Source organism: Medicago truncatula, chromosome 5 (assembly GCF_003473485.1).
Source record: "Medicago truncatula cultivar Jemalong A17 chromosome 5, MtrunA17r5.0-ANR, whole genome shotgun sequence".
Classification (NCBI taxonomy): Eukaryota; Viridiplantae; Streptophyta; class Magnoliopsida; order Fabales; family Fabaceae; genus Medicago; species Medicago truncatula.
This window is the reverse complement of record NC_053046.1, coordinates 1,893,621-1,919,504: the sequence shown is the minus strand read 5'-3', so window position 1 is coordinate 1,919,504 and position 25,884 is coordinate 1,893,621. Positions and strand designations below refer to the sequence as shown.

The 25,884-nt window shown below is 34.7% G+C and overlaps 2 protein-coding genes across 6 annotated transcripts; both read right to left on the bottom strand.

The window, feature by feature from the left end:
- Window positions 1–558: 558 nt before the first annotated feature.
- LOC11442566 (light-mediated development protein DET1) lies at window positions 559–7,468 on the bottom strand. 4 transcript variants are annotated; one of them, XR_005646260.1, is made up of 13 exons: window positions 7,233–7,468; window positions 6,955–7,074; window positions 5,489–5,916; window positions 5,162–5,390; window positions 4,846–5,019; window positions 3,670–3,738; window positions 3,473–3,529; window positions 2,787–2,873; window positions 2,522–2,686; window positions 2,293–2,388; window positions 1,936–2,031; window positions 1,539–1,638; window positions 882–922 (listed from the first exon to the last, which is right to left on the bottom strand). XR_005646260.1 is itself a non-coding variant. In XM_024784167.2 (12 exons), exons 2-12 carry the CDS (start codon window positions 7,033–7,035, stop codon window positions 783–785), a joined length of 1,596 nt encoding a protein of 531 aa, XP_024639935.1. In that variant the 5' UTR covers window positions 7,036–7,074; window positions 7,233–7,465; the 3' UTR covers window positions 559–782. The 4 variants fall into 4 exon arrangements, 3 of the variants coding, with proteins under 3 accessions (XP_024639935.1, XP_024639934.1, XP_003610938.2); XM_024784167.2 differs by lacking the exon at window positions 1,936–2,031 and having other exon boundaries at window positions 559–922; window positions 4,846–4,989; window positions 7,233–7,465; XM_024784166.2 differs by lacking the exon at window positions 1,936–2,031 and having other exon boundaries at window positions 571–922; window positions 7,233–7,463.
- Window positions 7,469–11,240: 3,772 nt separating this feature from the next.
- On the bottom strand, window positions 11,241–24,660 carry LOC112422208 (putative esterase/lipase HI_0193). 2 transcript variants are annotated; one of them, XM_039834458.1, is made up of 14 exons: window positions 24,561–24,660; window positions 24,267–24,475; window positions 23,826–23,960; window positions 23,500–23,526; window positions 22,915–23,005; window positions 21,704–21,747; window positions 21,222–21,320; window positions 20,706–20,763; window positions 20,574–20,626; window positions 19,249–19,350; window positions 17,634–17,699; window positions 15,759–15,871; window positions 15,319–15,490; window positions 11,241–11,538 (listed from the first exon to the last, which is right to left on the bottom strand). In XM_039834458.1, exons 2-14 carry the CDS (start codon window positions 24,387–24,389, stop codon window positions 11,470–11,472), a joined length of 1,152 nt encoding a protein of 383 aa, XP_039690392.1. In that variant the 5' UTR covers window positions 24,390–24,475; window positions 24,561–24,660; the 3' UTR covers window positions 11,241–11,469. The 2 variants fall into 2 exon arrangements, with proteins under 2 accessions (XP_039690392.1, XP_039690393.1); XM_039834459.1 differs by having other exon boundaries at window positions 20,580–20,626; window positions 24,267–24,611.
- Window positions 24,661–25,884: the final 1,224 nt, after the last annotated feature.

Sequence of the window (25,884 nt, the reverse complement as noted above, 5' to 3'; positions counted from 1 at the left end):
CAGATTGATGCTACTGTGAAATTTCAACCAGTCCCTATATACTTCTCAGAAAGAAACTTCCTCCAATTTGCGTGGCTTGGATCGTTGTGGTCGTGGAAGCCTCATTATGGTGAGGTTTCTTGATTAGAGAATTTGAGCATAGGAGAACCACAAGATGGTGTTTGTAATGCATGCAATGGTTTGAGATGAGGATCCAATTTTGTACGTGTTAGATGGGTTTTGCCGTAGCACGAAAGCATGCAGTTGGTTTTCAATGAAAACATAGGTTAGATTGCCCAACTTTGGTTGCAGACCATCCGGGCAAAGAGCCTTGAGCAGACAGGCAAGAGGGAGGTCATAGAGTAGTTACCATGCTGACTCATGATAAAAGGATCTATAATAACATAAGTGTTTCTCAGACACAAATCCAACATCAACATCGTATGTATATATGGTTTCCAACTTTTATATTGTTTTAAAATGGTGTCAGATATTAGTGTGTGTAAATAACACACCTATAATAAATAATCTAGCTGTCTTTTTTTTTGTTGGATAACAGTACAGACATGAGACCTTATATAAGTTCTGTCCTTTTAAAATGACAATTTTCAGTAATTAATATATATTTGCTTAAATAAAGCTCATTAAAACTACATATGAGGAAAGCAATATAATCTGGTCTAAAACTACATATGAGGAAAGCAATATAATCTGATCTGATTGACGTCGTACATTTAGCAAGTATCGACTCCTCTAGATTCAGTGAAAACAGTTTACAATGGAAAGAAAAAGTAAATCTACGCTCATCTCCGAAAGTGAATATTTACAACCGAAGGCTGCAAGAACAAAGTCTGCTGTATGGAGAGAGCAAAGGGCAAAATTGGATGAAAAAGAAACGAAGAGATCTTTTTTGCACGACCATCCATACTCCCAGCTTCAGGACCTAAATTTGAAGCATAAAATAAAGTTTGCTAAGTTAATGTTAAACAAGCATATCAAAGTTGCATGGATTACTGGTAAGCTAACTAATAATATAAGAAAACCATTTCAACAATTGTATATCTAATAGAACATTTGATAAGCATCAACCTAGGTGTCTGCGCGTGTCCGGCACACTATTCTAGCAGGAAGAGCATGCCTAAAGAGTAAAGTGTGCATGATAAGCATTGATGAGAAAATTAACAGTTTCACACAAATCTATTGTTCGTTATCCAAATTGTGTAATTGCAAATATATATATAAATTTAATTTTTCTCATTAAGCTGATGTACTTCACACTATTGTGCTTCCTCCACGTTAGAAAAGTATGATCCTGCCCGAGAGTTAGATCTATGCATGTTTAATAAATCCAAGTCTTTTTATGCACTGCAATCATATTCTCAAATTCGAAAAAAATAAATAAATTGTATATTTTTTCTGATTATTTTATTTTTGATATCTTTATCTCATGGAGCCAAACAAATCCTGAATGGAGTACTTAATCTAAAGTGGACTACATTATCTTGTCATTGTCATGTTTAGAACATAATTAGCTTGAACAACAGGGGAAAAATGTGCACCTGGTTTGATCTTAAACTTGAGTGTGTGTGGAGGATTCCTTAAAATGAACTTGATTGGATGGTCAGTTGATTGCCTATGCCGATCAGCTGCAGAAATAAGCTGCAAAGATGCGAAGCATTTAAAAATTATAACCACAGTAAGCAAAAAAATCTATGGTTTATAAAGATTACAAAGGGGACTACTCTTCCGGCTATTAATCTTTGGAATTGAATGAAGAAAATCAATTAAAACCTTATCCCTTTTCTGCACTGAGTAACTTGAAGTTAAGCAAACTAGAGAAAGCCATTTTTCAACTGTAATTAAAACTCGACATCTACGCTTCCAGACACCCCTTTTTTCCCATTAAAACTGAAATTTCTACCAGTAACCAACCTCCCGAACCTTGGCTTCCATTACCATATCAATCCAATATTCCAGTTTTCAGTATCATTGATACAAAGGTTGCCACCACCTCCGCCAAAAGAAACTCAGTTTGATTTTCTTTCCAGCCATCTAAAAACCACAACACCAAAGTCTGTCATGATAACTCAAGCAATAAGCACAATGGCCTGTCTCTAAAGGATGTCCAATTGGCTTCCTCATCCCCAGTCCCACCAACAATTTAATAAGACTGATCTAATCTAATAGCTATGACTCCATTTTAAGCAGTTTATGCCTAACTTTGCGCCAAATGATTTTTATGTTTTAGAAAGAAAAAAAAAACTCTGATCTTTGCAAAGAAACTAGACAACTAAACTAGCACGTGGAGCAAACCTTATCATCAAACCGGAAAAGAGACTGGTCAAAGTAAGGAGAAGGACTCTGTGACTGACAGCTAAAAGGCAAAGAGGCGAGCATCTTCTTCACAAACTGCAAAACAACAAACAAAATTGTACACAACACATTAGCATACAATGTACATAGCCTTTTAATTTTTCTTATATCATGGAAAGGAAGGAGGGAGGATGCAATTACAATGTTACAACTACCAACAATACTTCACCTGTGAAGAATTGCTTGCCTTATCCTTTATGCTCCGTAGCTGTTCTAGTGCATGAATATTATTTGAATGAGATGATACGAAATTCATATACATTGAATTCCTTGATGTTACATGAAAGTGGTCACCAAACTGCTCAAACAACATATAAAGCTCGTCTGCTGAATTCTGCAGAATGTAAAGACGGATCAGGAGGGGAAAAAACATAAAGACACTGCAATACAGAAAACCCATGAAAATGAAAACATAGGATGAAAAACAAATTTACCTGATAAAAAGATACAATTTCAGTTGTAGCCATGTTATATACAGCAACAAAAGCTGGATGGTGATCAGCATTTCTTGATACCTGAGGCTTCAAAACATGAATGTCAATACGTCTGTCATACTACTACCTCAATAGAGCACATATTGATTCCATGCAAGTTAAGAGGTTGAGCTCTGTCCACTTGTTACTAGCTAAATCAAATCATTAGGAAAAAAAATCATTCTAGAACCTCCACTTAACAGTTGTAAGCCTTTAAGAGCTGTCCCTAACATGGTATGAGATATCTTGACCTAGTCATCAAAAGTTCAACCGTTGTTGCCACATTCGGATAATTGAATCTCAATAACCAGTTCATGAAACTGTGTTCTGAGAGGACTTGTAAGAAGATAACAGCTCAAGATTTAAGAAGAGTTAAAACTTGGCATTAATTGTTTTGGGTAAGTTAGGATAGGGATAGCTATTTAGAAAAGAACCTCCTACAGAGAGGCTAGAGGTCTACTACAAGGAAACCACTAGAAACTTCAGTTATAAGCAAAGAATCAAATATTATAATGTTCCTATTTAATATTTGGCCTTGGACCCTCTCTCAGGTTCTTGTACGTAATTTTCATTTAATGTGCTTAGGGTCTGTAAATGTTATCATTAGAACAAATAAACAAATAAAAACACGTACAAAGAGAACTTACCCCTCCATCTACGCTGCCAAACTTAATTAGCAAGTGGTGTCGGTCCAAGAATTGCACCTGCCCAGGAATTGAATAGATGATGCTGGTTAAATTTCTCATTGTATATATATATCAAATCAATAGTGAGATGGTCTTGTTTGATGATAAAGCGGTTATAACGAACCAGTTAAGATGCATAAAATGTCTTGATGACCTACCTTCCAAATAATCAGATCAACGTAATCTTGAAAGTGGAAGTAAAACTTGTTCCGAAGTCTTTGGATCCTCTGGTAAATCGGGAAAAAACAGTATTAAAACGATGAATTTACACACTGAAAAGATACAACTTATAAGTAAAAAGTTAGACAGCTATATAATACTACAGGCATCCAAAAATCAAACACAACTACAATTCAGAAACACAAACTAAAGACTGCAAAAAATGCAAAGCAGTAATTAGGAGAAATGGCAAGGGTAAACAATTGACAACGTACCAACGTGTAATAATAACACTCAGTTACAACCACCAAACTATTTTTCACTAGGCAGGGTTAAGTGTAATGATCGATCGATGCATAAAGTCTATATGACAGTATTAGGTCTAGATCAGATCATTTGCCTCTATATTGGCTAATACACTTCATACCAAAAACCAATATTGTATTCTGTATAAAACGAGATGCTTCTAAGGGTCTGCCATTTCAGATTTTATAATGTCTATTTTTCCATACACTTATTCATGTTTAGGAATGTCCTGATAATATGATAAAAAGAACAATGTCCCAATAATGATAGACTATGTGGGGAGAAAAATAAGGGAAATTATAGAAAAGGAAATCTTGTTAACAATATTTCTAGTTTAAGAATAACTAAGCATGCACATGGTTTATTCAGTTAAGCAATGATCATTCAATTCAACAACCACCCTTTGAACATGATTAACTGCTTAATCGTTGATTATTATTCCTAAATTGGAAGCATCTCTAGTGAGAACTCTTTTTAATAATTCCTTCTTTTATAGTATTGCAAAAATGTGTGTGTGCAACAGTTGCAAAGCTGGACAACAAGTCCACGCATTCAAACACATTTATGCTTGTGGAGAAAGAAATATGAATGTACAACACCAAACAATGTCCTATCCATAAGCAGTGACAGTATAAGACAGGAGAAGATCTCAAAACAATTTGCTGTGAAGAACAATAGGAAAGAAACTGAAGCTTTCACCGTGTCAGAGATAAAAGAAAAGAAAAAGAAACTAATAGTATTTGGGAATACGCTATGTGCCTATATCCTTCCAAGATAAACTTCCTGAAACATGTTAAGCATAGAAACAGAGCCAAATAAAACATGGAAAAAGAAGATTGTGCAATAAGAAGTGGATTTATAAAACTAACCAAGGTATCATCTGTTTCTTCATTCCATATTCCCTGGAATATGAATGAAAGCAATCGCTGCTTTATACCACTTAAAAAAGAATTCCCCATATTAGGTTGACCTTGATGCATGTGATTTTCTACATTGTTCTCTGGTACCTGGTGCTGTTTATTTTTGTCAGACAATGACATGCCCTGTCAGCAAATGATTGTCTTTCATGAGTTTAGTCCTTTAATGACATTGTAGATTTTTTTGTCGAAAAGGCCCAACAACTCATCTAATGGAATACTGAACAAGATGCTTGTAGAATAAAGCTAAAGCCAAAAGCTTGCCAACCTGAGCATTTGAATTGAGAAAAAGTTCGTCGTCTTCACGGCAGAATTCCCCAATAGCACGAACATCAACAAGATTACCAGAATCCCTAATTTGAAGAATGTGTATAGTTTGATACCGAAGTGATACAATTGCCAATAGATCATCATACAAGAAGACACCCATATTATGGGTCAAATTAACAAAGTCATTACTGAAGACTTTCTTATCCAGGATCTCTCCATCTTCCATTCTAAATATAATAAGTGAGAATAATCAGAATATGATCTGTCCTTCGATTTTGAAGATCTCAAAGAAAAATACAAAATATAAAGGAAGATGAGAAAGCACCTCAAAAGGTGAAAAGTTATCTTTTCTATTGAAGGAACACCCTGGACAGCTCCGCCAACAGCAGGTGCATCATGAATTTGGGCCGTAGAAGTGGCAAATAGTCCAAATTGATTACTCTCCATGTAAAGAAAGAAATCTTTACATATGAGTTCATTGCAAGAAGCAAGTGGTACGCAATATAATTGGGTGAAAAAACTGTCGAATCTTCTTGCTTTTGACGGCAAATCATGTTGATCACAATCTTCATCATTGCATGAAAATGAAAGCCATCTAGGCCTATAAACAATCAACTCTTGATGATTTCTGCTGAAACTTATAAGGTATTGACCATCCTCTGTGAATTTACGAAATGAATGGTCTGGGCACTCAACCTCGTATATTGTGTAACTTGGTACCAAATTTTCATAGAATCGCCGAGCATGATGAACCTGCAAGCATTAAATTACACCTGCAAAAATTATATTCAATTCAGGTTCCTTCAACAAAGGAACAATACAACAATTTTATAAATTTATCATATGTTAGTTTTTTCATTCGACTGTTTACAAGCAAATTTCCCAAACTAGCACACCATATATAGTATACTTTTGTAATTTCAACATTACAGTCATCAATTTATGCCCGACACTATTTAATACACCCTCCGGTTACTATTATAAACAAAAAAAAAATCACTTTTTATGTTCATTGAATAACTGATGTATGTGCTCTGTAATATTGACCAGATACACAAGTTATTCAATGAACCTAAAAAGTGGGTGTTTGCTTATAATATTGATCAGAAGGTGTAAACCTGTCTGCATATCTAAAAAATACAGTAAAGCAAATAACATAACTCCACTTACCCTTATTTTTCTACCTCTATGTTCTCTATTGGATACTCACACTCTACAATCACAACCCCTGACCACCAAACAAAAAACTAAAAAATCTAAGGGCCTATTTAAGGTGACTTATTTGAGCTTATTTACTAGCATAAACATATGTGAGACTGTTTTGAAGAGCTTACAAAACAGCTTATGACATGTGCATAAGTTGTTTTCAGCTTATTTCCATAAATTCTCCAGTATAACTTATAAGAATAACTTACAGTTTCTATTAAAAAAAAAATACTTTATTCTATCTTTTTTTTTTTTTTGGCTTTTGCACCGGTTTCTAACCCACAAAAGGTGGGTGACTAATTCGGCTCGTGCGCATGCGCACTGGCCAAGCGTTGTTCCCCCTGGGAATCGAACCCGGTATTCCCCGGGTACATCCTTGGAAGGAGCTCCTTGCCACTGTAGCCCAAACAGTTGATCTGAAGCTATTTGTCAAAACAGGGTCTAATTGTTGATCTGAAGTGCTTACAAACTCTCATAAACATTGTAAACATTCTTAATCATTTGTTTTCATTAATTATTCCACACCTTAGCTATTGAAAAAATAAATAATTAAATAGAATCATATACTAGTTAAGAAGTGATTACACTGGTGCCAGGAGCAGGAGTGCAAATTTGACGATCGAAAATCCTAGCCGCAATATTGCTGCTTCTGCTTCTGTAGTACATTACATTAAACCTTGTCTCAAATTCAAATAAACCTTTACCCTGAAAATGAAGAAAAACGAAATTATATTTTATTTTTCTGGAACTCAGAAGCTACAAAGCACAACACACTGGACACTGATAATAATTTGAGAAATTAACGTAAAATTTTTGAGAAATTAAGGTAAAAAAAAATGAGAAATTGGTTGCAGAGAGATTACCGGCGGTGGCGACGGTGTTGACGGGAAGAGAAGTGCGGTGACCGGAAAGAATTGAGATTTGAAGAAATTAATAGAAAGAATGGAGTTTGGATATGACACGTCACCACTTCTTTTCAAGTTTCACTCACCACAAACAAAACAAAACAAGTACTTCATATTTCCACCCACCAACTTACTACTGTAGTTGCTATCAAACACCCCCCAACTACTATTATTGTTTCTTTTTACCTTTTTTATGCCTTTATATCTGGATAAGATGAGACCACCAAATCATATCTCAATTAATAGTTTGATCCATATCCTTTTATTAATGTTAGAAGACAAATGAAATGGCATGGCATTCTTTCAAAAAAAACAAATCAAATGGCATGGCATGGTAATAAATATCATAAAGTTAGTTTATGTAAATTTAGCTTAATTGGTAGAGATATTACATAATATATAGGATAGGTGTTGGAGTCGGGTTCAACTTCTGACACTAAACTTTTCCACATTTAAAATATATATGTGTGCTTGGCTGGTAAAAAAAAAACAAAAAATATGTATGAACTTTAGCCATTAAACTATTTAACCAAAAAAAAACATGAACTCATATTCGTTGATGGTTATTTATAAAATGATTTTGAGGCATAAACTTTGATTTCAATTACAGTGATTAAAATTATGATGTTCAATTAAGCCAATGATTTTGTTGAATGTGCTTACTTTACTCTTAATAAGTCGTAAAGTTTAATTCATTTTGTCTTAATTTCTTAACAAATGTGAAGTTTGTTAATTATGAATATATATATATGAGGACATATTAAATGAGAGGGTTTTTATTGTAAGAGGTGAGAGGACTAAATTATAACCATTAGATCAATCTTAATGGTTGATATGACATTTGGGAACCCATGGTCTCATATTTCTGAATCTTTCTCCACTTCTCTTATTTCCGGTGCTCCTAGTTCTCCTTCCTCATCACGTCATAACTCAAAGTGGAGGTTCTACATCCATAAAATTAAGCTTTGGGGAAATTTTTGAGAAATTCAATAGAAGATGGTGCATCGAAATTTAAAAAAATCTATTCTTTCGAACCTTCACATTTCTATCTTCATTTCAGATGCAGTATTCCCAGCAACAACTTTATGATTCACACTTAATTTATTTATGGTTAAGAGATGAATGGTGTAAAAAAATCAATTACCGCAATTTCTCTTTAGTGGGTTTGATTCTGATGGTGTAATTCTTTGTTCATAAAAAATTAGAGTTTTTTTTTCCAGTAAACAAAAATTAGATTTGATAAAAAAAATGCCTTGGTGTTTGATTTTAATGGTGATTTAATATGGGAAGGTGGAATTCTTCAACAACAAAAAAACCCAGAAGGTGGAAAGTGAAACAAATGGGAAGATGAATAGTGCTTATGAGAAAGACGAGTGAATTTGAAGTGTGTGCATATTTATGAGATATCACGTGAAGTTCTATACTAAGTGATTTAATCTCAGCCCTTTATTTTAATCCAATAGCTAATATTTAATACTTTCATCCTCTCATTATAAGACTCTCATTTGAAACATCCCCTATATATATATATATAGAGAAAGAGTCAGGATCCGTTAACTCCATTGACACCAAATCTCAACCGTCTATTTTATTTAATCAAAGGCTCATAATAATTTCTAAACTAGCTCATCCTTTCTCTTGTGTACACGATTATCGCACCTATTTTTCCTGTACGCACGGATTGCAGCAATCAAGTCTCTTGCATATTTAATTATTATTTTATCATGGTTATGCTTCTTAGTTGAATGGAAATATCATAAGCTTCCAATTATATGCCAAAGGCTGGTTTCTGGATTCACGACAGCAATTCTAATACCACGTTCATATACAGATTGAAAATTAAACCAAAAAAGCCCCAAATTAAAATTAGGGTTTATAATCCATATATGTTGAGATTTCTATTTTATGAAGATTCGCAATTTGCAATTTCCTTAGGATGACTCCCTTCTCTAATTGCTATCGTTTTCATTACCTTCCTCTCCGGTTGCAATCCATACATTGAATTAAATAAGAGAGAATAGAGACGCAGACAAGAAATCATACTAATGGGTGTGGTATATGGTAACAATTTGTCTAAAGAGAAGAGTATCACCGGTGTTTTCAAGTACAATTTTTCAACGATTTAATAAAATAATATTATGTAATTGGGGGAAAGGATACACACCATATTAAAAAATGCGAGCCTTTGATCAAATAAAATAGACGGTTGAGATTTGGTGTCAACGAATCCTGACTCATATATATATATATATATATATGGGTGTATTAAAATGAGAGAAGTGATTATTGTGAGAGGGTGAAAGGAGTAAATATAGACCTTTAGATCTAAATGAATGGTGTAGATTAAAAGATCCACTTAAAATATCAAGTGACCTGTTAATTACTTCTCCCACGCACGTACATCCAATCCCATGGAAGAAAGAAGGAAATACACGCTTCATATTCCTCCATAGCAGTTTTCCTGAAAGCAATTGACGATGGAACAAGAAAGTTGATATAATTAATGGAAATTTTGGAGATGAAAATTGTTTTAAGATCAAACAAACCCGTTTAAGAAAGAGAAAAATAAACAAACCCATCTATGTATCTTATTTTTTTCTTTCGTTTTCTTTGTCTTACAAAAAAGAATTAAGCTGAATACGTTAACCTAGCAAAACCAGAAAATTAAAATTGGCTTCAAAAAGGTCTTTAACTATGATCACATCTTAGCATAAAAATAACTATAATAAGATATGTAGGTTCGACTAATTAAAAAATCAGGCTTTCTTATTACTAAGTTAATTTAAATCTAATCTGGAATTGAAAACAATAAGTGGTCCTTAATTGACAAATGTTCTTTTTATTATCCAATTATCCCAGTTTGTTGTGAGGAAATACAGGGGAGAATCAGCGAGAATGAACAATAGCGTTTGAGAGAGAGAAAGCAAAGGAAGAAGGAGACGCGTTGAAACATAAAAAAAAGGCACGTGAAACTTTTAAGTGGATCTTTTAATCTGCACTATTCATTTAGATCTAAAGGTCTATATTTACTCCTCTCACTCTCACAATAACCAACCACTCCTCTCATTTGATACATCCCAATATATATACAGACACTACAAACGACGAATTAGTTCGGTGCTAAATACAGATCTTAAAACTCTGAAAATGTCATTAGAGAAAAATAGGTGTAAATTTATTTGTGCGTCCTTTTTGAATAAGATCGTCTCGATTTTGACTTGAAGCATCTTTCCCTCAAATTAAGCTTTCTCGTATTTACTCACGAGACTATTACTCTTCTTATATTCTCTTTCTTATAAACTTTGATTGCTTAAGTATTTTAGTTTTGGTACAAAATTCTGGGTGTTTTAAAAACTCAAGATATATTTGGTCTTCGTTTTTCATGTACAATTAAGGAATTGCTTTAACATATGTTGAATGAATTGAATATAACCGTACAAGAAATTAGATAAAGGGAAACAAAATTGGAGAATTAGAACGAATTGAATATGATACTCTTGAAACATTCAAATTCAACTTCAAATGGGGAAAAAATTAAATTTCTGGGGTTTGTTATACCATCCTCGCCATTCCACAATACAGACTTGCCCCAAAAAGGGAACAAATTGCCAACATTTCTCTTCAAAAAATTATTGCATGGAAGACTCTTACAGATATCAATATGCAGAAAGAAGACAATACATTCAGGAAATTAAAAAGCAGGGACAGATTTCACCCATTTCAATCTTATTAGAAAGATCGACATACAACTCGTTCATGATGCCTGCACACAGAACAACTCCTAAATGTTGGGTTAGGTTAATGATGTTAAAACTTAAAATACTTATGTCTGCATACTAAACAATTCCGAAAGGTTAGATTCATTATGTTCAAATAATCAACACTATGAATGCATACTGAACAATTCCTAAAGGCTGGGCTTGTGTGTACTTGGAAAGAATGCGCTGCTCAAAAAAACCAAGGACATGATGCACCAACTACTTGACTTGTGTTTGAGAGATTAAATTGATAGAGTACTCTCAAAATATGATGCACAAGAAGAGAGCAAAAAAATAATAGTATATACAGAAGCTATAACATAACAGGAGAAAAAACGAGAAAATGGAAGGAAAAAATAATTAACATTTATGATTATATATCAAGCTGTGATGGCAATTGTACCCAGAACAAAATAGAAATTACATAATTAGTAAAGTCACGTCCTGCTTCCTTGGAAAGAGGATGACAGTATCCTGAAGAGTCCGTCTGGGTTATCAGCATGTACCTGTTATAGACAAAAGTAAATCCTATTTTAAATAATGTCACAAGAAAGCTCTGGAAAACACGATTCATCCTCATTTCATCTTAAATATGTATCCACATGAAACAAATTCCACAGAAAGAATCTAACTACTAACTGAATCACTACAATAAAATCAACATTCATCAGCATGCAAGTTTCCCTCATACATGCATACCCTCCTCAGTCAAATCAGGAGAGAGAATTTGCACCAATATGTGTGTGTGCACAAAAGACATAGCTAAAGCTTTTAAGTCTTTATGCTTCATTACTTAGGGACCATGTTGAAATTGGACCTAACCCATCCGTACAAAACCAGCTTGTAAGGTGTGTGTCCTCTTTATAAACTCTTATCAAGAGTCGTATCTATCCAATATGAGACTTGAGTTTTTCCCAATACACCCCCTCACACCTAGCATTGGTGCATGACCTGATCGATAGGCTCTGATATCATGTTGAAATAGGGTCTAGCTCATCCTTACAAAACCACCGGCCTATAAGGTAAGGAGTGCCTCCTCTTATCCAGAGTCCTATCTATCCTTTTTTTTTTCTAAGACAAAATTGCAAAATATATTAATAACTAAGAACCAGAAGAGAACAAAGAATGTTTGAAGAGAAAACTACTAATCTACTTCTGGTAGTGTTGCTACTTCTGGTAGTGTCACTAACCTAAAATCCTAAAACCAAACATAACATAGAAAATATTAACAAAACTAGCTATATCTTATTAATCACTAAACCCTACCAACAATTTGAAATTAAAAAACCAAAACGTACGAGTCGAGTATAGTAAGAATGAGATCAACAAGCCATCGACTTCTTGAATTCCTCAAAGTTAACGTTTCTGTCACAGTCAGCATTTACGTTGCTTACCATTCTCTGACAATCATTGTGGGAGCACTTCTCACCAAGTTTATTAAGAATGATGTGTAGTTCATTTGGAGAGATGAGACCGTCCTTGTCGAGGTTGTAAAGGTCGAAAGCATCGTGTAGCTCATCGTCTTTTCCGGCAGCAACAGCATAAGTGTAGTGGAAATCGGTGAATTCTTTGAGATCAATGTAACCGTCGCCGTTCTGATCAATTTGTTCCATCATGCGTTTTACTTCACCAGATGTCATTTTGGATCCATGCATTGAAAGCATTTCTTCCAGCTCTGAGACAGAGATCTTTCTGTCGTCGTTCTTGTCCAACATGTTGAAGATGTTACACACCTTATCTTCCACGACGTAGTAGTGTTTACTAGAAAGCGAAGGAGGGGAAGAAATGCTTTCATATTCTTGAAACCAAAACGGCAATTACGCCAAGAACGACTAGGTGCGTAACATCTTCAACAAGTTCGACAAGAACGACGACGGAAAGATCTCTGTCTCAGAGCTGGAAGAAATGCTTTCAACGCTTGGATCCAAAACGACATCTAATGAAGTAAAACGCATGATGGAACAAATTGATCAGAACGGCGACAGTTACATTGATCTCAAAGAATTCACTGAATTTCAATGGGATGATGTTGTTGTTGCTGCTGTCGGAAAAGACGACGAGCTTCGTGATGCTTTTGACCTTTACGACCTCGACAAGGACGGTCTCATCTCTCCAAAAGAACTGCACATTTTTCTTAATAAACTTCGAGAGAAGTGCTCCCTTAGTGACTGCCAGAGAATGATAAGCAATGATGATGTAGACGGTGGTGGAAACGTTAACTTTGAGGAGTTCAACAAGATGACGGCTCGTTGATCTCATCTCTACTATACTCAACTTGCATGTTTTCCTTTTTTAATTTTAAACTGTTGTTAGGGATTAGCGATTAAGAAGATATCGCTAGTTTTGTTAATATCTTCTTTGATATTTTTTATGTTATGTTTGGTTTTAGGATTTTAGGTTGGTGACTTCCGATGTATTAGCTCTACCAGGAGATGTAGATTAGCAGTTTTCTTTTCAAACATTCTCTTTTCTCTTTTGGTTAGTGATTAATATATTTTGCAATTTTCTATTCAAAAAAAAAAATGGATAGATAGGACTCTTGATGAGAATTTATAAAGAGGAGGCCCTCCTCACCTTACAAGCCGGTTTTGTAAGGATGAGTTAGGCCCAATTTCAACATGGTACCAGAGTCTATCGATCCAATGTGGGACTTGAGTTTTTCCCAATAGACCATCATACAGTTTCTTGAGAGTCAATGTTTGTCCGGAGCTTTTCAACATTAAACCAAATAGATCTGGCCTAGGATTAACCAATCATGAAAGGAACTAATAAACTAATTATGCCAATATACAACCAACTCCTTGATGAAAAAGCCGGTTAGTGTTTTATAAGCCTGGTGGGCCAACAATGACATGTCATCTCGGATCATTTGCTGCCATGCAACCGGTGCGACCAAATGTGAATTTTACATTGACTTCACAACCGATATTTAGGTGTACCTGCTGCACAACTGCAGATAATCTCGGTCCTAAATATGTTTCCCCCTTCAAAAATTGGAAGATCTTATCCAACGAGACAAAAAAGAAAGAAAAAAAAAAAGAGGACATGAATATTGATTTTAGTTTTGTTTCAGTTTATTTTCCTGCTATGTCGGCTATCTGGACAATATAGTAGTGTAGAACGTCTTTTTTTCCTGTCAAGTATATTCTCGTCTAAGCCAAAGGGAGGAATACCCCTTTGTTTTGTTTCAGACTCAGTTTATTTTATGTTGTTCAGGCCAGCTAGGAAATTATTGGCTGCAAAGAAGCCCTTTTTTGCTGTCAAAACTTCTTTTCATCTTGCCCCAAGGGAGGTCAATGCCACAAGCAAACAAACATAAACCTTGAATTGTTGAATGTCTTTGATCATCTTAGAATTCTCACCAACCGGGGAAAGTGACAAATTACGAACTAGTAATAACATACCTTAGAACAGGCCTAGAAGTCGAAAAGATTAACATAACTTCAGTTGAAAATGCAATATGATGTATGTCAAATTACCCTTAGATATCACCATATCAAAATTGTCCTAGTATCAATTCCAAAAGAAAAAAATCACTAGTATCATTCAAGATGCTATACGGGCACCTAGCAGCACTAGATTTAAGTATACGTTGGGAATTCCGCATTAATTGTGGTCCTCCACTAGCCGCCTTAGTTGCGGCAGTATGTGGGTTGCCTTCATTGTGACCTCTTGCACCATCCTTGTGTTGAAGGCTTGCATTTAGTCCCACATCACCTGGAGATACGACCAAAGTAGTGCTTATAAAGTTTGGATAGTTCTCACCTCACAAGTCAGTTTGTGGGGTTGAGTAAGACCAAACTCAAATTCGAAGATGATATTAGAATCTATCCTAGATCCATTGTTGGGCTTCCCGCATCATCCACACCTAGGATTTAGGGGATGTTTTGGAAATTCTGCCATAATCCACACCTAGCCTTGATTGCAGCATTTCAATTGTTGCAGCCTCCAACACCATCGTAGAGTTGGGTGTGAGGGGCTGTGTTTAGTCCAACATTGCCTAGAGATATGGTCCAATGTAATGCTTACAGAGCTTGGACACCCATACCTTACTAGCCAGTTTTGTGGGGAGTTAGGTCGCACCCAAATTCCAAGAGTACATAATAAATAATTAAAACCAACATCCCCTAGCCACACTTATTCCCTAACATCTACAACATTATGGAGCTAGTGGCTACTCACATTATTAGATAGTGTTTTAGAAGATATCATGAGAATGGTCCATGTAAGGTGAAAGGCATGCGAAAAAGGGGACCGTACTCTAAAAGAATAACCATATATCATACCCAGTGGCCAGCGTCTTCAAGGACGTGCATTTCAACTCCACCTCCTTCCTCAGAAGCAATCTCCTCCGCAACATGGATTCGCTGAAGATCTTCGAGGGCCCATCTGTGTAGGCTTCTCTCTGCTTTCAAAAAGTTTATATGCACACCACGAGGTACATCTTCAACAATTTTCCTGTGAACAGAGTTCTAAGATATTACAGGATCCACATTAATCTTGTAGTGTAAAAAATTGCAATTCAAATTTGAAAGTGATTGCATTTATTGTTAATCTTGGCATCAGTATATGCATTATTAATCATGGACAGGTGTCAGTGTCGTGTCTGGTGTCCGTATCTCTGTCCGTGCTTCATAGGACAGGAACCTATTTTACTCAACTAGAGAAGGTTGATATGAACCAATACATTACAGCTAGTGTTGTTATCACAGATCACAGTGCGTACCACAAATTTGTTTCTTCATAGGATTGATACATTTCTGATATCCCCTTGAGATCAAACACCCATGAAAAGCATGAACTGGAAGAGCTGGTAGGTCTTAGGTTGGTCACAACCCACTACATGAAATACAAGAGGGAAAAAATTAAAAAATTATAGACATGAATTGCCAAACAAAAGAACACTCTACTTTTGGGCTCCGGCCCTTCCTTTATAAGAAATAAATTAAATAAATAAACATCTATTTATATTTGTTAGGTTTAATGTGAATTCTCTTATTTGTAATCTCCAACATATTCATCAAGGCAACAAAGCTCTAAGATATTTTAATAACTTAGTTAATCAGGCATCTGCTGAAATGATTATTGCATGTATGACAAAGTCAGAACTCAGAATTCGATTCTGATCGACAAATAATCATAACTTTCCTGAAGGGTAAACCAAAGACAAGTCATGAATATAATATCTGTGTTCATCATTTAATGATTAGTCCTACAGTAGGATAGACTTTTCTAAAACTAACATCTGCTATCACCTGATGCCAATTTTCAATACTTGTCAGTTCATCATGCAGTCAATTGTGTAAAACCCAATTATGTTTTTAACTTAGAATTCCAAAGTATGTCTTACTCCGTCCTCAAATAGTAGCACGTCTAAAATCTGAATCCAATGTTTCAAAAAAGTAAAAACATTTGAATCAGTATTTTGATTAAATTAAATGCTATTTGTTTGAATAATACTAACAACTTGGGTTTAAAAAAGTACAGGTTCAGAAGATTTAGTCATTAGATTCACTGCAGTGATAAACTTAGCCATTCAATATTTTAAGAAATATGGTTAACAGTTCAATTAAAATAGAAATTATTATTTGATCAAAAAAGTAGAAGTTATTAAAAATGCCTAGTGAGGAACCTAGTTGGGCAAAACAAACTACCAGTTGGTCCTTCCGCATCCTGGTCTGTTAAAGTAAAGCTGTCTACCATAGATCTACAGTGTCAGTGGGTCTGACCCTTCTCTAGACACTCCCATGGCGGGAGCTCTATTACACCGGATTTCCCTTTTTATTTTTTATTGCATCAACTTTGTCTATTAATTTTTTAGGATGGTAGACTCTTGTGTAATGGAGAATTTCCATGAGTCACAGATTTGTTAAAAGCATCTTTTTTAGCTGTGCCAGTAAATTGTAATGACCTATGTTCTCAGATTGACAAGATTGTGTCATTTTGTTAGTTATAGTTACAATTAAACCTATTTACACTCATTCAGAGCCACCTGTCAGTTTACTGTTGGCAAACTGTAGACTAAAGATAAACCTCCTTATCCATTCTACATCAAGTTTATTGTGTATAATGTCATCCAAATCCAGTAACAGTACCCCCCCAATTAGGCTTGTGACAAAACTATTCAACAAGAAAAAAACTTCCATAGCTTTTGCTTTGGTACTGAACATCTGTTTTGTAGATGACATGGACCAGCTTTGGATTTAAAGAGCACTAAACTAACGAAGGCAGCAATACAAGGGAGCTTTCCAACTCCACTGCACGTTTACCAGCTAAACTCCAATGCATTCTATACTTTCATAGTTGCATTTTAGCATAAAATGCCATTTCATAGGAAGATTGACCAAATGTCCGATAAAAATGGATTGTCATTGAAGGGCAGGGGATTAAATGGGATGGTATGATCAAATATTTTCCTTAACTTTAGGCTTTAGTTTCACCCATCATGGCCTGTTGAATATTATAATTGAACCAAGATCATGTGTGCAGTATCTAATCTAATTGTCAATAGAGTTTTAAATACTACAAAACCAAGCAACAATATACATGCACAATTTGAAAAATGGTCAGTATCAAAGTACGGGATGGTTCTGTTATGTACCTGTGCTACATCATTGGAAAATCCTTGTTGAATAAGAGCTTTGAGAATATCCTTCTTTGAAGAGACCTTCCTTAAGGAAAATACCATACAACAATAAAAATTTGCTCACAAAAGGGACGGTAATAACAGATAGGAGAAAGAGAAAAATTGAGCGCGTAAAATTTAATTTCTATATGCATGATTTCAGTTGACAGAGTTCATAACATCATTCTGTTTTTATAAACTTGCAAGAGAAGGTGTTTTGTTATGTATGTCTGGTTGTGCGGACAATGGGATAAAACACTGACAATAAATGTAGCACCGGAGAACGAACAGATGGTTAGATGGATCTGATATTTCGATAGCATGTAGATAGGGTGAAGGTGGTTCTAATGCCGTAGGTTTCAGTTAATAACTCATCAAAAAATAATTGACAGTGGCAGATGGCTATGACAGTGGCAGATGGCCAAAAATGGGTCTGACGCCGAAAAATGGAGATAAGACACAATTTACGGGAGAAAGAAATTCACCAATGCACCAAGGGTCCACTAGATTTGTCTAACTGGGCTCTGAATATCATGTTAAAAGATAAGAGAAACAAAAGGTATATAATGATATCAATGTACACTACAAAAGGTATATTTACATGATATACAGACAGTACAGCCACACCTACCCTATTTACATTCTAACACCCTTCTTCAGATGTCATAATAAATACTCAAGTCTGTCACAAATTATAAGTCACTTTGAAATAGAATTTTGTCCCAAATTATAAGTCGTTTTAGAATATCAAAGAAATATTAATGTTTCTTTTCCTACCATACCCTTTACTATCTATTACTCTCTTCTTCCATTTTTAATTTCTCTTTCTCATACCATTAATGAAGGATAATTTTGTAAAATAACTCATAATTTTCCTTTCCCATACAAAATTAGATACATCTCATAATTTGTGTGAAATTACCAGAGTGACTTATAATTTGGGACAAAGGGGGTACTACATAATAGAAAAAGGTTGCACATACAAATTGTACACAATTTAACATGGTTCAGCTCAACATCCTACATCCATGGATGAAAATGGATCAAGTATTCTATATATATATATATATATATATATATATATATATATATATATATATATATATATATATATAAATAAAAATAAAATAAAAATAAAAAAGGCATGCGAATGTTTATGGAACTCTCAATCTCCTTTATCTAAGAACTACCTTCCCACACTACCACTTGTCCTAGATGGCTAGATATATGCAAAACCCTACAAGGGTTATATAACATTATGAACAATCTTTCTCACGCTCTTATCCTCATTCTCATATCTCTAACAATTCCCTAATATGCAAATTCATAGCCTACAATACTTTGGTTGGCAAGCCACCATTTTTACACTCTTTTTTAAAAGTATATATTTCACATAACTCAAACATACCATGCTATGAGTTACAAATTGAATGCACTAACAGAATAGGAAATTGTGAAATAACTAATAAAAACAAGAATTCAGGGCAAAACCAACAAATACACTTTGAGAATTAAGATCATCATTACATTCATTTACTCAAAAAGACAAGTTAAGTGAGAAAAACAATGGAAGAATCAACTAAATATCTACCTCCTTTGGCAGTGTACTTAATAGGGATATGAGTTCCGCTGGGTGGTCCTCTCCATCTCCACCTGCTCGAACTTTTCCAGGAGTTGCATCCAGAATCCAAGCCTTCAAATAGCATAGGAATGTGAGAGTACGGTCTAGTATAGAAAACAAGAACACATAAAGTATACTCATAATCTGATAGACTGGTAACAATCATAAAAAAATATAAAGGAAATAACTGACTTTTATTGAACAATTTTGGTTACTTTGGACAGAATTTAGATTGCAGCAGGAAATCTAGTTTACAGAATTATAAGAAAGAAAACAAAGGAAAATTAAGATAGACGCTTCCTATCCAAGAAATTTGAGATTCTTAGTCTCTCCCTTCTAAGAATTCAAGAGTTTGGTCTCTCCCAATCAATATCCGGTCCCAAAATAAAATACCTACCGACATTTCCTTCCATTTTCCTATTTATTAAATAATTGTCAACAGCATAACTTCCGCCTAATACATAACTTCTGCTTAATAATATAATAATTGCATGTCAGCTTAGAATTTTAAGGGCTTTTTTGAACATTTTTAACTCATTCTGAAGTGTGGCGCTGTAGAAGCTGCAACATCTATTATTTTGGCCGCCACACTACACCGCTATATCCCATTATTGAAAACACTGGTCAGAATTAAACGACGTCAAATTGGAATAATCTTATGACCCCCCCCAGTCGCATAACATCCAACGTCAGCACGTGCCTCACGTATGTGCATCCTCTGCCAATTTTCCAGACATCAGTGAGTGTACAGCATGGTTCCTTCCGGCCACCATATTCTTCAGGCACCTTTTCTGGCTATTCTGTCATACTTTTCAGACCTTGCCACACACTGAAACTTAACCAGTAATTTGTATACACGCTGTAAGCTTCCACCACAGTCCCAGCTGCACCGACCCTGGACGACATCACCCTCTGACACTATCTCAGCAAGGACACACTATTATCTTCATTCTCACACAATGCAGTAACCAGACATGAATTTGGTTTATTTTGTCCTTTGCCTACATTTCTACTTCTCAGGCATGTATTTTGAAGTATTGAGATGATTAATGGCAATATACTCTCAGGCATATATTATGAGGTGCTAGGGTGATTAAGGAAAGCCGTTTTTCCTATATCCTGCATACCATCACCCTAAAAGTCTTATTAAACCTTGCAGAGTGCACAGTATTTAAAATAGCAAGAGAGAAAAATTGTCCCTTAAATCACATATTTTTAACAAAAAGATCAAAACAGTTTAAAGTTCATCCAAAATCAGTCCAGCAAAAGCAAACAACGACTAAATTTGGGCTTACTCTGACCGGTCTAGCAAGAGGTTTTGCAGCTTGGTCCACCATGCTCAAAACAACTGAACATACAGAACAAAGTAAGTAAAAATGACTTACAGATCCATTGAAAAAAGAAAAAAGTAATACACAATAACTAACCTTTTCCCCCAAAACTATGACCAACTAACACACGAGGTGTTATTCTTAGTTCCCGGACCTAACAAGAGAGAGAATGACGTTACAAGAAACGGAAAATAATTTACATGTGTACATAACAATATAAATTTAATCAGATCTCTTTAACTAAATCTTTTAAGTGCAGCAAATAAGTTTGATTAACCATTACATGGAAAATACAAAGGATTCTTGTTTTCATAGTTGACATCATTTCACATTTCACATCAAAGAAAGGATAGTTTATTGCAAAAAAAAAATTAGGGGAAATGAAGTGCCAAGCAAAAGATAATTGAGGTATTCACCCAGTCTAGATATAGACCATAAATCATGAAAGACATTCAAATGGTTGAGCACTGGATGTTCCATCTCATTCATAGAACCACCAAGGTTTAAATTCAACCAGGAGAGCATGACATTAAAGTCATATAGACCCCTGCCCCATTCTATATCACGCTCACCATATAAATATGATTTGTGAAACATGTTAAAAACACATACCAGTTTCAAAACATCAAGAGCAGCAGAGGCAACAGTATGGGGATCTCTCTTCTTGATTGACGCTGAATCGCCATGACATCGCAAATCTACTAAAAGAAACTGTCGATACAAACACATGAAACAAACAGGAATCAGATTGATTTACATCTAGAATGTTCTTACATTGCAATCCCGAAGATCATAATTTGTGATGCCTGGAAAAGAAAATGTTGCCTAATAGTAGAGTTTAATAATTCAATCCATACTTATTATATTTATTCCATCATCAATAAACAAGAAGGTGATCATCTTTGTTGCAACTAAGGTTTTCACTTCATAAAGTATTTTAAATTTTCAAAATCATGGAAATGCGTGGTTCAGTAATAGTGTGAATATCTCTAGAGTGTTCGCAGATGAAAATTAAATGCATACTAAAATCATATAGTATGTATATGGAAAGTAAGATATAACAAAACTTGGCACAAAAGTGTACATAAACATACCTGCCACATAGGAAACTCTCTTGCCAATCTTTTTGCAAAAGTACCTGAAATATCATTTTTTTCAACAATGAATTATAAAACAAATAACTTATTCGTCCCATTTAAATTTTCTTGACAAACTATGCAAAAATGTCTAACCCAAACATTTGGCACCAAATGAGAACTACAACAAAAGAAGAAATTGAAAAAACAAAATTAAAGGTTTAACATCATTGATAAAGGAAGCCGGGTTTATAAATGCTTTCAACATGTTCAAACACTCATCATCAGGTATTCAGTAAAAAATAAAATTATTATCGGCTTGGTGGGTACCAAACACAGCTGGGAAACCTCACGGATACTTGGGGATATCATTTTGTCCCCTTACATCCACACACACACACACACATATATAGGAGGCATATCAAGTGAGTGAGTGTATCAATTAAATTTCGGTTATTATATTTCATCGGTAAAACATGAAACCTTGGAGATAGAACCATTAGCCAAGGTCAAACTCTCCAATGGGTTGAATGTCCACTGACAAGGAAATCCTTTAAAATAAGTTGTGCTTTTAGCCCATAAGGAATCCTAGAAAAGCATCAACTTATTGAGTTTTAATAAACTCCTTTTTTCACTTGAATCCCTATAATTTCAATACCACAAATGTCATCCTTCAATATTGCATTTCAACGCAATGTGGCCCTTCCAAATATTAAAGATGAATGGCCACACCAGCAATGAAAAAAGATATTTCATTAACAACAACAACAACAACAATGAGAATAAAACTAAAATGGTATAAAAGTGGAACCATGCAACAACAACAATGACGGTAAAACTAAAATGGTATAAAAGTGGAACCATGCATTTGGAACTGGAACTAAAATGGTATAAAAGTGGAACCGTGCATTTGGAACTGGAAATATAAGAACCAAAATAATTGAACTTTTTGATTTAACAGCAACACGGATCCATTTTCATCATTGAAAATCCAACGATAAAATCAGTAAAATGTTGATCAATTTTCACCTGACTAGGAAAGAAAGACTTTTAAATGCTTGATCACATAGTAACTATTAATATTGCAGACTTCCCAACAAGAACAAAGGTATTCTAAAATTCTATGTGAGTTTTGAGAACACACAGAAGAGAAGTTTGATCAGGTGGAATACATTGCTGCAACACAACAATCGTGCACATTATATTTATACACAAACTGTAGCACTCACCCCAGTTTTTCCTACACCCAAGGATACCGTGCAGAAAGACAGCTGTTGGTGTTTCAGGTAGAGATCTGTCCATAACAGAACTCCACTTCACCTGTATACCAAATAATTGACGTATATTAGTCTGTTGAAATGTTCATACGGTTCCAGATCTATATTTTACAAACTTTTAACTCAATCTCCACATACAGTTTCAAACCTATTTGTTATGATTTATGAAGCCTTTTGAACATGATATTTAACAACTAATGACTTAGTTTATTTTAACAAATATATATCGTATACATCTGAGTATTTAATATCACTGAACTGTCTCGGTTTAAAATCAGACATCTCAATTCATCCTAAACTAGCAGGGTATGAGTGACGTGAAGGCCGACAAGAGTAGACGTTTTTCGATTGTCAACAAAGAACAACTAAACAAGATATGAATTTAAAAATGAATACAACACTCACAAGCCTGCGTCTCAAATCTCAATGAACTAAATGTAAATAATACATCTACAAAATGAGAAGATTAATCATCTGAAAAGTGAAGACAAATTTGTGCAAGATAAAATAGAGAATCAAGAAACAAACAATACTTACAAGTGCCCCTTGAACCAAATCATATGCCTGAGACAAAAAAATAAAAAATAAACAAAAAAAGTTCTCAGTTGCAATAAACATAGACAAAATTGGATGATCATTTGTAAAACTTCAAAATAAAGAATAAGATTAATTTAATTAGTATAGTCAGTTAGCGTAAAATTCTTTTACAAATGCATCCAATAATGTGTTGCTACGTCATATCATTGGATGCACGTGTAAAATAACTGTGTAGTGACAGATTATACTAATTAAATTCTTAGTAATTTGTGATTAGCATACTAAAATAAATGAATCATAAAAGTGTAATGAGCAATGAAGATTACCAAAATGCTAGAAGAGCTAGCAACATCTTCCTGATGTCCAACCGTATCGTGTACTAACGCCATTGATATCGTCCTATCTTTAACTTCACTTCTGGAGTGACTAAGATCAAATCGAGATACGTTGAAATCCTCATTCTACATTAAGAAACTAATAGATCAATGCATAACTCGCGATGTTCAAAGTAGCAACTTCTAACAATACTGTAACTGACTAATGAAACAGTAACAGAATACAAATTTCAAAGCCTCGAACGGGAAAAACAAGCATCATCGTGATCACGTAAACTGATTCAAGAACTGACATAGTTGAAATTGCCAAAGCGTAGCATAAATGCGATTATGATGTAACGTAAGTATCGATATCGGATATATGAGAAATTTGCTTGCATTAAAGCAAAGAAATAATCGAAGTGAAAAAAAGAAGAGGTTGAGAATGGAGACCTGAGGGAAGCGAAGAATGCGAGGTGTTGTAGTAGCTTTGTGTGAATTGGAGAGAAACGTTGAATTCCGATGCGACGAGTTAACGGCGGTGAAGCAGGTGGAAGAATTGGTGAATAACGGCATGTCGGAGGGAAATGCTGTAGGTATCTCCGTCCGAATCTCCCTGACGAAGAAAGAGAGGAGCCGCCAATATATAGCTTCAACGCTCTCTCTCTCTCTCTCTCTCCGCCGATATATAGCTTCAACGCTCTCTCTCTCTCTCTCTCTCTCTCTTTTTTGGTAAGAAAATGATACTCTCTCTCTCTCTCTAAACACACGCGTTTTTTTTAAATTGCTCTGCTTTGATTTTTGTGACAATTGGTATTTGTGACTGTGAAACGAATTGCCAACGCCCAACTGGCCAACTGTATCAACTGTGGGCTGGTGCCACGTCCTTTAACACGTGCTGTGATCCTGGTTTCTTTAAGAAATAAAATTGTTTTTTTATGAAATTACTTTCAGTTTAGAGTAATCCACTAAATTTTCGTGAAATTAGTTTAGTTGACAGAGATAATGTATAATATATGTAAAATTTAGTTTTCAAACTCCGACCATCATCAAAGTGGTTGTGTTAATTATGTAACAAAAAAATAAAGTAGTCATTGTTGACTTGTTAAAAAAAAAAGTAGTTGTAGTTTCTCACGATCTTGTCACCTTGAATTAATTATAGTATGGTCAAAAGTTGTTTTATTCAATATTGATCATTTAATAAAATTTATTAATTACTATCAAGATAGCCTAAAATCATAAATATAAAATTATGACATATCATAAAATATCGTAAACGTGTATCTTGTACGATTAATTTAATTTTAACTGAGCTTTGGAAACGTTACGTTTGATAGATCTTCTCTCCCTTTTTTATGCTTTAGAATGAGAGTGTATTGAATCATTATTAATTTTTTATATAGAGTATTTGATGCAAAAATATGAGACTGAGTCTAAGAATTTTCACAATCATAACAATTTAACATAATATTTTACATAAGTGTTATTCCCTTCTTTCCATAATATACGAGTCTTTTGTTTATTTCACATATATTAAGAAAAATGTTGTAACACTCAGACGACTTTAAGCATTGTCGACGGACCTTACAAACCAACACGAGTCTTTTCAGCGTGTTTTGTCCTCACTCGCTCGCTTACCATAAAACTTCCTAGTAAGTCATCTATCCAAATATTACACCAACTCATGCACGCTTAACTGTAGAGTTCTTGTGGAATAGACTACCAAAAAGAATATGCATTTGTTAATATAGGAAGTACTGGACAATTCTTAACTTCCTTCAACCATGCAGTCACATAACTGCACGGTCTCGAGATCCCTCTCATTCTGGTGTGATTTGGTTTGTCTAGAAGTTGTTGGGAGTCACTCATTGTCGTGCCTTATGCACCGGCGACCGCTTCCCGTCCTCGTCAGCCTTTGGTGTTACAAGTGTATAGGTGAAAGACAGAAAAAAATTATTTTTGTCTCATTTAGGATAATGGTAAATGCACCGATACTTGACAATGAGACAAAAATAATTTTTTTCTCTCTTTCACCGATACTTAGAAATGATAAAAGTAATATTAATTATAA